The sequence below is a fragment of the Callorhinus ursinus genome, unplaced genomic scaffold (assembly GCF_003265705.2).
Source record: "Callorhinus ursinus isolate GAN/ISIS: 27379988/994484 unplaced genomic scaffold, GSC_fseal_2.0 scaffold16, whole genome shotgun sequence".
NCBI lineage: Eukaryota > Metazoa > Chordata > Mammalia > Carnivora > Otariidae > Callorhinus > Callorhinus ursinus.
Window position 1 is genome coordinate 12,730,822 of NW_027397078.1, and position 15,961 is coordinate 12,746,782.

General features: G+C 36.5%; 1 protein-coding gene across 1 annotated transcript in view; it reads right to left on the reverse strand.

Moving 5' to 3' along the window:
* CFAP47 (cilia and flagella associated protein 47) overlaps positions 1-15,961 on the reverse strand; it is a 514,691-nt gene that overhangs the window by 430,951 nt on the left and 67,779 nt on the right. Inside the window, exons 14-18 of the mRNA XM_073901936.1 lie at positions 9,653-9,869; positions 9,107-9,348; positions 4,303-4,433; positions 1,432-1,554; positions 63-194 (exon numbers count right to left, since the gene is read on the reverse strand). Of these exons, the coding sequence (XP_073758037.1) occupies positions 63-194; positions 1,432-1,554; positions 4,303-4,433; positions 9,107-9,348; positions 9,653-9,869 (845 nt within the window). The remainder of the gene's footprint in view (positions 1-62; positions 195-1,431; positions 1,555-4,302; positions 4,434-9,106; positions 9,349-9,652; positions 9,870-15,961) is intronic.

Consider the following 15,961-nt stretch of genomic DNA (forward strand, 5'->3'; position numbering starts at 1 on the left):
TATATATATATATATATATATATATATATATATAGTATGAATACATATATGCATAAACATACCTTTGCTCTTGTATCAAATTTTTCTGCTACAGTAGGTGTACAGGAGATATTGAGAACAGTTAACCCCCCAAAAGGAATTATTCCTTGTGATGGAACAATATTAATGGTAGGCAAAAGACTCTGGTCACAAACCTGTAATTGAAAATTTGCAGAAATGCTACATTATCCTTTAAAGTTGCTGGTCTGAAGCTTTCATAGGAAAGCTTCCAAACTACAACCCAGAGAGAGGACCCCTGGGCACAGAGCATGAGATGATTTTGTAATATGTTTTCCAACACCGGACGCACAAATAAACATCAACAAGGATTTGTACCCCTAACCCAGCAAACAGAACTTTCAGTAGTGGTGTCATCCAATTCAAATAAGATGATGAAGTTTCTTGTCTGGAACATTCTCAAGACTTAGCAAAACTTACAAGGATGAGATATATGTTAGAGGAGATGACAAAATTCTATATACTACTTTGATAGTTTGCCTTTTCCCTGACAGTAAACACTGAAAGCAAAGTTAGTGGGGAGGCAGATGATAAAGTAACCTCCTGTTCTTTATTATTTCCTTGATAGCCTAATGTCTAAGATATCATTTTGACCTTCAAAAAAGTTATAAGTAACTTACCAAGGGATTTATGGTATGGTTTCTTGGGGACTAGTTTAGGACTATCTACCATGCTTTAAGCCAGAACAATTTAAAGTAAAACTGGTTAAGGTATTTTGGGGATGAGGGAACAAAGAGACTTCAGAACTAATTTTGAAGCAACAGAGTAGAAAAACGTATCTGCATTTGTTTGCTTGGGCAGAAAACATGTAGCTATAACGCTTGAATGAAAGATCTCAAACACTAACCTCTATCTATTGTCACTATTGGGAGATCTTAATATATTTTTCAGCAAAATGTTCTATCACCACTTAAAACACCCCCCACCCTGTAATTTAAATCAGGGGCAACAACTATAGAGTATCTTTAGAAGGATCTTGTTCTAGGTCCCAGTTTCTACCATAACAGTCCTGATGACAAAGTGAAAATGAGAAGAGGAAAAAAGTATGTCATTAAGTATGAGTTGTAATAGCAACAATGGATGTTTTTGACAGTGCTCTTTTTTCCAAATTATCTTTTTTTCAATAAGACAAAATGACAGGAAGAAAAAAAGGGGTAAGAGGAAGAAAGACTAAGGAGACATGATTTTTGTGGGAAATTAAAAGGAAGAAGTAGATGAAATGAACTTAGATAAGTCTCACGTGAAATACCTAAATATTAGCATTAGTTAATTTATAAAGACTAAAGTATTAACAGCACAGTGATCATGGCAAAAAAAATTAATTCAAATTATAATGTGATCCGATCCAAATAAGATTCCAAGATTCTACATTACCTTGAAATAAGCATGGTTTTGTCCTACGTTGTGAAGAATGGCTTTCCTCCAAGTTGTTAAACCTTGAGGGCTATTACTGAAGAAGATCCTTGGCTCCAAAAATATGACCTTGGTGTGACCAAGCTAATAATAAGAGGAGAAGAGAGAAGATACAATAGAAATAATATTCTTTTAGCCCCTTCCAAATGACCCAAATCTTTTCAGCCTCGTGGAAATTTCTAAAACATGAAGGGTTATCAGATGTTATGCTGTACTTAAAATAAAGGAAAATAGAATGGAATATCTAAAATGTACTCCTAAACCGAGGAAGGCAAGGGGAATAAGACAATTCTATGGAAGAAGTAAATCCAGGACAGAGAATCATGTAGGAGATCTTAGAGATCATCTATCCAACTATGTACAGGGTGTTACTATGTGCTATGCAAAAGGAAAGAGTTCAAGAGTCCCCCAGCATGTGAAATAATGTGCCAACTGAGATTATCTAGGTATGCTTTTACTATTAGTCTTCTAACACTTAATATGCTGATAAGGCACACTGTGCGTACCTCAGAATGGGGAGGTGGTTCACTGTGATTCCCCGAGTTGCTTAGGTGCAGGACTCTTCCTCCTTATCCCCACACAAATCACTTCACAGAACTACTGTATCATGGAACAGTTTTTTGAAAATGCTGACATTATCCACCTCTCCCATTTCACAGGAAAGCAAACAAAAGCCAAGGGGAACAAGAATCCAAGTTTTCCAATTCCTTACACAGTGCTCTTTACACCAGACCTTACTGTCTTTATCTATGATAAATTATTTATTGTCTTGGGAAGTTTTAATACATCCTTATAATTATCTGAAGAACATGACTTGGGTAATTGGAACAATAAATTTCTAAACAAAGCTAACAGATGACGAAATGGTCAAGTAAGTCATTCATAAATTAATGACAAACATTAAATGAACGTTGTATTTAATCATTTCATGTTCCTCCAGCTTTACTTTTGTAAGAGAAACGCTTCACAGTTCATTTAACCTAAAGGACCTCAAAAATTTCCCATAAAATAATCCAATTCATTATTTTGATATCTTGGGACTTTAATTCTTAACCAATCCTAGTGTAGGGAAAACAGAAAGTAAATTTGATCAGAGGGTAACAGCAAACACGGTGGAGGCAAACATATCGGGATATAAATTCTACCTAGGGCATTTACTGCGTGTGTGAACTTGTATTAGTTAATTACTCACTCTAATCCTCCATTTCTTCACCCATCAAATGAATTACTAGTACACCTTTACAGAGTTGTTGTAAGGTTTAAATTAGATAATACATGAATAGCATTTAGCACCCCGCATGACACACAGTAATTAATGATACCTATTATTAATGCAAAGTCTAAATTACTAAATTGCTCACCTTCTGCCTGTTAGCAAAAAATACACATGGTGTGAGTATGTGGGCAAATTTATATTACTAACTTTGACAAACACAGTTATGTAATTAACAGCTAAAGAACTGTGTGCATATGTTCACCAAAACAGAGCTGTAAGAATGTTAAGAGAAGCACTATTATAGTAGCTAAGAATCTGAAACAATCCAAATCCCCATCCGCTGTGTAATGGAAAAATGATGGTATAGTCACACAATGGAATACTATTCAGGAATGAGAATGAATACTCTGTCATCACATGTATCAGCGTAGACAAAGCCCACAAACCTAATGATGAACAAAAGAAGCCAGACATAAAAGAGAACACATGCTTTGGTTACATTTATATAAAGTTTAAAACCAAAATTAATCTATGCCGTTAGAAGTAAGGATACTGATAACTCTGGGAGAGACACAGAGGGATGGAAATGTGGATGGGGAGGGTGGTTCTTTTGCGATGCTAGTCATATTCTGCTTCTTGATCTGGTTGATCTGGGTGTGAGTTACAAAGATGCTATCAGTCTATAAAGACTGAATGATACAGAAGCCATAGTATGTATCCTTTGTGTGTATTGTATACTTCAATAGAAATTTTTAAAAAGAAGAGCAAGTAATTTAAATGTAGGAAAAGCAGCAGGGTCCAGCTTATTTCAAGTCTGGAGCAGAGGAATGAACCTACTGATTTTCTGACTGCACTTGCCATCATTAAAGTGGATGAATCTCTTCTCTCTTAAGGCTATGAGCTCCTTCATAGCTAAAATATTTACAAGCATGATCATGGCCTGGAGATAGAGATGAGATTCAGTAAAACAGCACTGGCTTGAGTTAAATTACTGAGAATACTGGGAAGAAAATTTCGTACACAAGTAAAGAGGATTCTTGCTGATTATGAAGCATGAAGTTAAGGCCTTCTGGGCTCTACCACAAAAGGAAAGTTAAAATTACATATTGCAGCTTAGGTTTACCCATTTTTATTATACAAAGTATATTCTATAAAATTAGAATTTTCCATATCTCCTTGCTATGTAAATTATGTGGTCCATTTCATACTGAATTATTAATTACCACTAGAATTCTAACAATGCAATATAATAGGACAAAAATACACTTTTCTCTATTTTCTTTGGTTTCTGTTAATGAAATAATTTAACTTCAAGTGGCCCCCATGGTATTGTATGTTTATAGAGGCTCTAACGACAATCTACTATTGTTGGCACAACAATCTTGGATTTGTGAATTAATTCTAGGTAACACAACACATTTTTTTTAGCAGTCTTCATTTATGGTAGAGAAGTGGGACCAAGAAGATGGTAATTCAGTTAACTAAATATTGCAAGCAAAATCAGTTTTACTAACATAGTATATATACTCAACTATACACACACACACACACATATATATATACCCAACCAATTTAGAGTCCTCAAAATAAAAATCATATCCAAAGGAAATCATTACATGTGCAACACATTTTAGTGTCAGCGTGTTTCCTTCATTGACATGAAGAACAAATTCTCCCCTTTCTGGAGAACTGAAACCCGGCAGCCATGTTACTTCACATTCCAATGAAGAGTATGGTTCAACCGTGCCTACAGAGAATTTAGAAAATACAGACATTGACCACATTTTAATTATATTCATTTTAATATCCAAAATAAGAGGTGGCATAAAAATATAATTACATTATCTAACAAATTATTTAAACTCAAAATATACAGAAATGCTGCATGAGAGATTATCAAATGAGTATAGACCTATAGAGTTTGATTAAAATCTAAAATGCATACCTTATTTTCCAATTTTATTAGGCAGATCATAATATTTGACAAAAAGAACGCCGGTATTTAGCAAAATGTCCCCTTCATATGCTTCCCAACACTAACAGTTATTAACATCAGACACTCATTTGGTTTTCAGAGGAAGGAATTACAATTACCATAGGCTTTATTGTTTTTAAATTTGTTCACATCCCTAGATATCACCTCTGATGTAGCTATTAGTAATTAACACATTTCTATAATTCAAATGTATTGAGAACCCAGGAGGTATGAGGCACATTTGGTATGAGCTGCTTCATCTGTTTAAATTCATCATTTCCTTTGGAGTAAGAAAATAATACTTGATGGAAAGAATGACTTAGAAGTTCTATTCATCTTAGGCCATGAGAAGTCCACAGATCGGTACTCCAGGGCTGCCTTAGCAGGCTGATGATGCCTTCACGGAGCAATGATCCCTCTAGCTTCCTATACTACTGTTCTTTACTATGTGGCTTTCCTCCATGTAGAAAGGTGTCATAGTGTTGTGGTTAAAAAAGCACGAATTCTAGGGTCGGAACCCCTGGTACAACTTCAGCTCTGCCATTTACTACCTGAGACCTTGGACAATTTACTTAACATATGTCACACAGGCTTAGACATTAACGGGGATAACAGTTCTATGTAACTCAGAGAATTGTAGTAGGGATTAAAGAAGCTAATACATGAAGAAGTACTTCAAACAGTGCCTGGTACGAAGGAAGATGGAGCTAAAAGAAACTTCTGTCCATACCTCATTAGCAAGAAAAACTGGGGAAAAGAGATTTCTAGATATGAACGTTGCTCCCCCAACAAAATGAGGGTCCTCTTGGAAAGGGGAATGGATATCAGATATGGGCTTAGCAATATCTATTACAATAGGATATGGATATGAACAAATAATTATAGATGACATAACAAATACACAGCGGGAGCAGGTGGGGGGAGCCTAAATTAGCCCAAGAAAGTGGAGGAAACTTCATTATAAGAAGATGGCATTTGAATTGCGAAAAATGAGCAGAAGCTGCAGGAAGACAAAGCCTGGGGGAATATAAAAGTCAAGTGACCACGCTGGAAGAGAGTGGTATGTCAAAAAGGCTGATTGGAAGTAACTTTGACAAAGTAGGTCCTGACGCGACCTATAAAGATTGGCAGGTACTATACATGGCCAAGGGTGTCTTACTGGAAGACAGTGAGAGTGAACTGCTTGAAGCCAAGTGTGAGGATTGGGCAGACTCGAGAGTTCAGTAAGATTAAAGACAACATGGATAAAAACACAAGCACAAACATGAACAGTACCTAATGAAAAAGTCAAATTAGAAGCCCAATTCTATCTTAGGAAACATCAATCCCACTCTTACACTCGCCCCCCTACAATATCCACGACCCAAACCCAAATCCAAAATACATCACACTTCAGAGAAGAAAGCACAATCACAACATAAAATTTAATTTAGAACTATTCACTTTAGTTTACAAAGATATAGACAGTGACAGGATTAACTGTATTATTCAGGATGTAAAACCAATATAGCAAGAGGGATATAAGAAAAATAACATAAGAAAAAGTTATTTTCTGTTTTAACAAAGAGGCAAAAAATTTAATTATTACATGAACATTCAGAGCAACAAAAGGAAGATGACATAAGAAAAACCCATGTATATAATATAAATTATGCACACTTTCTTCAATGCTATATGAAATAGATTTGAGTACTTTATTTTTTGTGTTCTAAAAAAATTCAAAAGTACTTAAAGCCTAATGGTATTACTCAAAAACATTGTATTTGGAATTAAATGTCTTTGTGTTTTGTGCTTTGATTAAAAAATGTAGCAGATGTTATGAACCACCAAAGAAATTGAAACACTAAAATCACCCCTGTAAAAATAAGAATTCTCACAATTATGAGGAGCATAACCAGTGTTCTAGTTCATAATATTATAATTCCACTTCTCTTTTGTCAAATCAAACATCATCACTACATTTCCAAGGCAGGCAAAAGGGGAAAGTCCTACCCATTCAGCCCTGGTTAGGATGGAGAAATACAAGGAAAAGAGCCAAGCACTGTACTTTCCAGACATGCTCGATGCTTTATCATGTGCTTAATCAAACCTATAAAGAATACAGATAATATAACTACCACAATGTGATGACTGTTCAGAACAACTAGAGAAGGTTTATCCATAATCTCTGAAATGTGCAGAAATATTTTCTCTCTCTTCTCTGATTATTCACTCAGTTTTTCTCTAGTACCGAGCCAGGACTCAGCCTTACCAGTATTAATAACAAAAAAAAGAGCCTGGTCAAATGAATCTGCCAGATATTGATGGAAGTATAACTTGGATGCTTAATAAATGATAATCTGGGATTTGTTAAATCAATACATGTTAATAAAAAGATTAAATATGGCTATATCAATGACTTCCAACCCTAATGAAGGTACAGTACTACTTTACCACCGTATAGATGCACAAATATATCCATACTAAAATTAAGTGAATTTAAATTAATAGTGAAGCTGGTTTGTAACACTCCCTGTTACAAACACCGGTAGACACATAAAAATCATGATTTGGAAATGACCGATACTCACAAGAATATACACCTATGGCAAGATTTCTACAAACCAGTACTTCTCTGTGATCTGAAATATAGTCTATTTAGATCCAAACAGAATTAGCGAATTTTCATAACCAAATAGCTATCTATTTCTTTGACAACTACTCTTTGCCAGTCTTTATGGAAGGACTTTTCCATACATTTAATCTTTATGAGATATATTAGTCTCTCCATTTTACAAATAAGGGAACTAGTGCTTATAGAGTACTTTTCTCAAGATCACAAACCTAGCAAGAAGCTAAGACTAGTTTTGAAATCAGGTTTATCTAACCCCAAAGTTTGTTTTACTTCCCATTCATGCAGAAATAGATTTTAGCTGATTATAAACCACCACATGAGTCACTGCCAATACAAAAATCCAGATCCTTCCAGCTAGCTGAAAAGGGATAACATGTACATAAAATGAAGATACTATATAGATCATTCAACTTCTTTTTTTTTTTAAAGAGAGAGAACTGCCCATACAAAAATCCAGATCCTTCCAGCTAGCTGAAAAGGGATAACATGTACATAAAATGAAGATACTATATAGATCATTCAACTTTTTTTTTTTTAAGAGAGAGAAGATACTATATAGATCATTCAACTTTCTTTTTTTTTAAAGAGAGAGAACTTTTTTTTTCTTTTTTTAAAGCAGGAGCAGGGGGTGGGGGTAGAGTAGGGACAAAGGGAGAGGGAGAAAATGTCACGCAGGCTCCACACTCAGCAAGGAGCCCGATGCGGGCTCAATCTCATGACCCTGAGAGCACGACCCAAGCCGAAATCAAAAGTGAGACACCTAACCCACTGTGCCACCCAGGTGCCTCTTCATCATTCAACTTCTAACTTGCCATCTTATTTCTTTAAACAATAGCTTCCGTCCTCATGAGGTCCTCACAGCACATCACAATGATGTCTGCTGAATTTGACAGGCTACTAGGTTAACACTTTAGCAGTTACCAGGGCTCAGTTTTGTGGCAGGCACATCATGTGGAATTACAGATTCGGGGGGATGGCTAAAGAAGGTTAACAGGACACTTAACAAATATATGGAACCACCAAAAACAGTAAATCGGAGAATATTTTCTATTAATTAAAAAATTACTTGTTTAAATGACAGTTTTAAGTTTTTAATGTTATTAACTGGATTTTATTACCTGTATTAAATATTGATTATAAAGAATTGGTGGATGCTTCTAAAATGATTCACAATCTAACAAAATATAAGTCATTCTGAATCATATCTTATCACCGTTATCAAACTAAAACTAAACAAAACAATACTGTGTTCATCAGTATCTGTGAAGATTTATTTTGTCAACTTGGCCATACCTGGCCAAGCTATGGTACCCAGTTGTTTGGTCAGTCCAGATATTGCTGTAAAGGTATTTTTCAGATGTGATGAACATTTAAATCAGTAGACTTTGAGTAAAGATTACCTTCCAAAATGTAAAAGGGTCCCATCCAATAAATTGAAGGGCTATAGAGAAAAAACTGAAGTCCCTTTGGATTCAAGACTGCAACATCAATTCCTTCCTGGGTCTCCACCCCGCCAGCCTACTGGAGTGCCCAAACAACTATATGAACCAATTCCTTAAAATCAATCTCCTCCCTCCCTCTTTCCCTCTCTCCCTTTCCCTCTCTCTCTATATTTCCTATTGCTTCTATTTCTTTGGAGAACCCTAATACAGGATCCATATTTTCAAATCAAATTTACATATTTATGTATGTAAATATAAATGCCCCAATGACCATGTCTGATTTGCTTCAATTTTTAGCACCATTATACATTTCATACTCAATAAATGATTACTGCCTGAGCACATTAATAAATGAGTGTCTAAATCAAACAAATAGAACAAACTATTACCTTTAGCTGGACAGATGGAAAATGCCATTCCTCTTTTTGTGGTTACTGGTTGCCATTCAAATTTGGCAAAATAATTCTGATGATTATACAACCCAACTGTCCCCATAAAACATGTTTTCACGGAGTAGCCTTGTGGTCTCAATACTAGCTCATTAGAAGAGAGCTCAAGCTTTACTGGCATGACAACTGCCATCACTAGGATATGGCCACCAGGTATATTGTTCACTGTAAAGGTGAAAGACCTGTAACACAGCAAAAGCCGTCAAACTTAAATGACAATAGCTATTTGCATGAACAGAATTCAGTTACAAATAAAAATGCATATATTATTGATTAACACCCACGATTAGTAAGCAATACGTCAAAATATTTATGGTAGGCTACCACTGAAATATCAAACTACAAATCCCCAAATTGATGTACATATAGTTTCTATGTTCGAGGACAAAACGTAACATATTCTACAATTACTGAGTCAAAAAAATACATATTCTACAAAGAGGACACTTTGATTCTAGCATATAGAAATTCAAAAATAAATCCTACTTCCAAAATTTTCCAATGGTGGGAGATTCAAATACCATTGAAACATAAGTACTAGCTGTTGGTGGAATCACATATGAAAATTGGTTGGTTTTTTGAAGTTCTTCCAAATTAATATTTAACTGGATCAAAATATGCATAGGTAGCATATTAATAACATGCAGTAGACGAGTATTGGTGGAGTTCACACAAACATCACCAAAGTTAAGGACAGAGGGCCCTGAAAAAATGAAAAATGATTAAGTTTAATGTTGGCAAACGTATTCAGTAATTTTAAGTTTCCATACTATATTTTCACCAATTAATTTATAAAAAATGGTACTCAGAAAAATATTTCTTTTAATATCAGAAGTTATTAACTAAGACTTTTATCAAAATGCCCATAATTTGGTGTTTGGAGATTAGTGGCTAAAATTTAATATAAATATATCCTAATTATATGGCAAATGATATTGAAAAATTATTAGTACTCATAACTCATCTTAGTACACTAATTTGCATACTGCAACACCTTCTCCACTTCCATCAATACATTTATGTTCATTTACCCAGAACTTACAGAAATTGGTAATTTTCCCATTGCTCAGTACTTAAGTTTTCCCTTTTATTTTTTTTTAAGATTTATTTATTTACTTTAGAGAGAGCATGAGTGAGGGGAGTTTTAAGTTTTCCCTTTTAAATGACAAAAGTTTTTATATAATACAATTTTAATAATTATAGGTCTTCTACATCTTTTAACAGCTTGATTTAATAGTAACTGATATACAATAAGCTGCACATGTTTAAAGTGTAGAACTTCCTAAGTGTTGACATACATATACACCTATGAAACCACCACCACAAGGAAGAGAGTGAACATCCATCACTCCAAAGTTCTCTTGTGCCCCTTTATATTCTCTCCTTCCCATCATCCTCAGTACTCCCCCTTCCTAGACCCCCACTCATATGCTTTATGTCACAGTAGATCAGTTCACATGTTCTAGAGTTTTTTAAGAGTGGAATAATGTAACATGTGCAGTTTGGCTCTAATTTCTTTCACTCTACAAATTCCCTGGAGATTCATTCAAGTTGTTTTAGGTGTCAGTAGTCCATTCTTTTGTATTACAAAGTGGTAGTCCATTACAGGTGAATCTTTCTTCACTTGTTAAATGAAACTTGGATTGCTTCTAGGTACTGGCTACTACAATTAAAGCTGCTAAAATATTTGTGCACAAATATTGGTTTGAACACATGATTTCATTCCTTTTGGACAAATATCTAGGAGTGGAATGCACGGATCATATGGTAAATGCATGTATAAATGTGTAAGAAACTGCCTAACTGTTTTCAAGTGGTTGTGTAATTTCCCAATTCACTGGCAATGTATAAGAGTCCCAGATCCCTCACATCCTTGGCAACAATTGAAAAGGTGAGTTTCTGGATTGTTCATTTTGTTTTGTTTTGTTTTGTTTAACTTTAGCCATTTTAATAGATTTACAGTAGTATCTCATGGTGGTTTTATTCTGTGTTTCCCTAACAACTAACAACATTGTGCATCTTTCTATGTGTTTATTTCTCATGTGTGTATCTTTGTTGATGAAGTATCTGTTCAAATCCCTTTGCCCATTTTTTAATTGGATCATTTGTTTTCCTAATATTGAGTCTCAAAAGTTTTATACACATTCTGGTTGCAATTTTTTCATGAGATACATAATTTGCAAATATTTTCTATCAGTCTATTCTTGTTTCTCTGTGCTAATGTCTTCCAGCCCCTTACAAAAGAGAAAAAGCAATATATTCAAGAAGTATAGCAGATTTTAGAGTAATACTTCTCTTCCATATTTCAAGAATTTATTTCTAGACAAAATTAAGTAAACACAATCCACTGTACTCCTCTGCTAATTACAAATTAAAATGTTGACAAAAATCTATGAAATAACCATCAGAAACTTCAGAAAAGTCATGAGGAAATGGACTGTCTAGGAATTTTAGGAATAGAGAGATAAACCTGTAGTGAGTTTTCCTGCGTTATTACTATGGCCTGGGCATTAGAGTAGCCTGCAGCCCATTCTCTCTACCCAAAGAACTGGGAAGAGGGTGGCCCTATTGGGCCAAACCCTTTTAACTATACCTGCCCTATTCCAGGCAAACATCATGAAAGAAGTTGATCCCCTCAACATTAGGTTCTAAGAAGACTGGAGTAGAGCCCTGTCAACGATCCCTACCCTGCAGTAAGACGAAGAGAGACATCATTCCTTCCCTTCTCCACTAAAGAGGAAGTCCCTGTGGAGTTGCTGGGGTTGAGCCCTGTCAACCATATCTGTCCTGCATGAAGGCTGACAGAGGCAGTGCCTCTCTCCCTCTGGACCATGTGCCTAAGAGACTACTGGGTAGAGTCCTATTGACTACCAGCACCCTGCACTAAGAGGAACAGCAGTAACACCCCTCCCCTCCACTTGGCACTACAGTATATGAAATAAAGGCCTGCAGACCAAGGCTGCCCTGTATTAGACAAATGTCAGCAAACAGATGCTGCCCCTACCTCCCTACTATCACAGTGGCCACTCCTCACTAAACAAAAGCAGGCAAATAACTGACACCCCTCCCCCCCCCACCTAAAAAGTAAGGGTAGGGACAAAGAGAGGTGGGAGTTAGCCAAGGACCTATTTTTAAATATGTGAATGAAGCTGTGGTCATATTTTGAACAGCCCATGTGTGAAATCTATCAGAACCAACACAGCAAATGGATTAAGAACAGAACTACAGGGGCGCCTGGGAAGCTCAGTTGGTTAAGCGACTGCCTTCAGCTCAGGTCATGATCTCAGGGTCCTGGGATCGAGCCCCACATCGGGCTTCCTGCTCGGCGGGAAGCCTGCTTCTCCCTTTCCCACTCCCCCTGCTTGTGTGCTCAATCTCTCTGTCAAATAAATAAATAAAATCTTAAAAAAAAAAAAAGAACAGAACTGCAATGTGAAATAACGCCTGGGTTTCATATAGTCTTCTGGGGAGCATACAAAAAGGGAAAACCAGCACAGTACCACAAACGCTTTCAAAATTAAATTGATATTTGTTACCCAGCACACAAATGTGGACTACAATGTATGTTCCAGAGCTAAATGGATCATCTGCATCTGAAAATAGATTATTTAAATAGTAAACAAAGTCTCATAATATAGTACTCAAAATGCCCAAGGTATAAACCAAAATTACTCATCATACCAAGACTGAGATGACAGAGATGATCAAATTGCTTGACAAAAGTTTTAAAGAAGCTATTATAAAAATGACCAAATAAGCAATGATGAATACTCTTGAAATAAGCAGAAAAACAGTTTCAGCAAAGAAAGAGAATATCCAAAGAAGAACTAAATAGACACTCTTAGATTAAAAAATACAAGAAGTAAAATAGAAACCTCTTGAGTATGCCCTTTAACAGAATGAGAGGACAGAAGAAAAAGCTGGTGAACCTGAAGAAATATCAACAGAATTTATCCAATCTGACAAACAAAAAGAAAATGGATTGAAAAAAATTAAGAGTCTCAGAGACCCATGGAACAAAAGCAAAAGGTCTAAAAATCATGTAAGTGGAGCCCCAGAATGAGAAAGTAAAGGATGGAGGGGACTGGGAAAATATTTGGGAAAAAATGACAGCTGAAAAATGCCCAAATGTAGTAAAAACAGTAAACGTTCACATTCTAGAAGCTCAGTGAAATCCGAACAGAACAAATCCAAAGAAAGCCATGCCCAGACTTTTGAAAACTTTTTAGTTGAACTTTTGAGATAAACTTTTGAAAGTAAAAACAAAGAATCTTGAATAACATTCCATAGTCGTGATATAACAACATTTATATCAAATGTAATTGACACAAATGCACCAATTAAAAAACAGAGATTGTCAGAATGGATGAAAAAGTACTATATGCTGCCCACAGGAAACTTACTTCAAATACAATGACATAGGTAAGTCAAAAGTAGAAACAAGTAAAAAGATAAACAATGCAGGGGCGCCTGGGTGGCTCAGATGGTTAAGCATCTGCCTTCGGCTCGGGTCATGATCCCAGGGTCCTGGGATCGAGCCCCACATCTGGCTCCTGACTCAGCGGGGAGCCTGCTTCTCCCTCTGCCTCTCCCCCTGCTCGTGCTCTCTCTCTCTCTCTGTCTCTCTGTATCTCCGTGTCTCAAATGAATAAATCTTTAAAAAAAAAATAAAAAAAATAAAAAAAAGATAAACAATGCAAAGGCTAAACAAAAGAAAGCTTTGGTAGCTAGATCAATATCAGACAAACTACATTTCAGAACAAAGAAAATTACCAGGGACAAAGAGGGACATTACATAATGATAAAAGGGACCAAGAAGGCATAACAGTCTTAAATGTGTATGCACCAAACAAGGGAGCTTCAAAATACGTGAAGCAAAACTGACAGAATTAAAAGGAGAAATAACAAAATCTACAATCACAGTTTGGGATGTCAATCACCTTTGTCAATAACTGACAGACTGTCCAGACAAAAAAGCAGTAAGGATTTAGCAGAAATAAATACCATTAACTAATTGGGATATAATTGATGTTTAAAGAACACTCCATGCAACAATAGCAGAATACTTCTTTTCAAGTCACAGGAACCTTCAACAAAAGGGACCACATCCAGGATCACCCTTAACAAATCTTCAAAAATTTAAAAGAACTGAATACATACATGTGTGTACTTTGACCAAATGGAATCAAACTAGAAAACCATAGCAGAAAGAAAACCAAAAAGTCTTGGAAATTTAAGTAACACACTTCTAAATAACTGATGAGCCAAAGAGAGTAGTTCAAGAAAATTAGATAACACAGTTGACCCTTGAACAATAGGGGTTTCAACTGCATGGGTCCACTTATATGCGCTTCCACCCCAATAAACATGTATTTTATATTAATCACCAAATAACCAGAAGCAAAGGGAAGGCTGAGGAAAGATGTAGAAAAAGCTGGAACAGCAAGGCTTTTGCCTGATCCAGACACTCCTCACAAAGGAACTGGCTCTGGGGAGGGATTCTCGCCAAAGCAGCAGGGCCCTTCACTAGTGGGAGTTGAACAGGACCACTGAATGATAACGCACCTTCCACCCCTGGATCAAGGAGTCTGGGAGAACATGGATGTGTGTGTGGAGGGGGGCGGGGCAGGCAGGTCAGAATTGACCCCGGGAGAAGCCCAAAGTGGACAACGGAGAGGGGCACTCTGTATATGGTGCTGAAAGTGTTTCCAGGTGGGGAGTTCATACTGTCAGGTAACTGGCCGCTCAACACTTGCCAGCATTTTCTGAAAGCAGAAACTGTGTTAGAACCCCATAAGAGGGGTCAGATAGAGCAAGTAACCTAGAGAAGTGGATAAAGGTGATCGGCCTCTCCTGGTTCTCTGCACTCCCCCAGACTCCACTTGGAAGGAGGCTTCCCACATTCCTGGGTAGAGGAACAAGAAGCAGGTGTCACTCCAGGATCCAGCTTTGTGAACTTCGGGTGGGGACAAGGAGATGTGGGGTGCCTCATTCTACTACTCTACTGTACAGTAAATGTATTTTCTTATGATTTTCTTTTTTTAAAGATTTTATTTATTTATTTGAGAGAAAGAGCATGCATGAGCTATGGGGAGTTGCAGAGGGAGAGGGAGAAGCAGGCTCCCCGCTAAGCAGGGAGCTCCACATGGAGCTCCATCCCAGGACCCTGGGATCATGACCTGAGCCGAAGGCAGACACTTAACTGACTGAGCCACCCAGGGGCCCCATGATTTTCTTAGTAACATTTTCTTTTCTCTAGTTTATTTAAGAATACAGTATATAGCACATATAACATACAAACTATGTGTTAATCAATTGTTTATCTTATCAGTAAGGCTTCCAATCAATAGTAGGTAGTTAACTTCTGGGGGAGTCAAAAGTTATACACAGATTTTCAACCACATGGTATGTGTGTGGGGGGTGTTGGCATCACTAACCACGTTGTTCAGGGGTCAACTGTATATTGAGATAAAAGACAATGAAAATATTTAAGAATATGTAAGATATAGCTAAAGTACTGTTTAGTGAGAAATGCATAGCACTACATGATTATATTAGAAAAAAAAAGGGTAGGGGCACCTGGGTGGCTCAGTCAGTTAAGCGTCTGCCTTTGGCTCAGGTCATGATCCCAGGGTCCTAGGATAGAGCCCTGCATCAGCTTCCCTGCTCAGTGGGGAGCCTGCTTCTCCCTCTTTCCCACTCATGCTCTTTCTCACTATCTCTGTCACTGTCTCAAATAAATAAATAAAATCTTTAAAAGGAAAAAAAAGAAGGGTATAAATCAATAATTTAAGC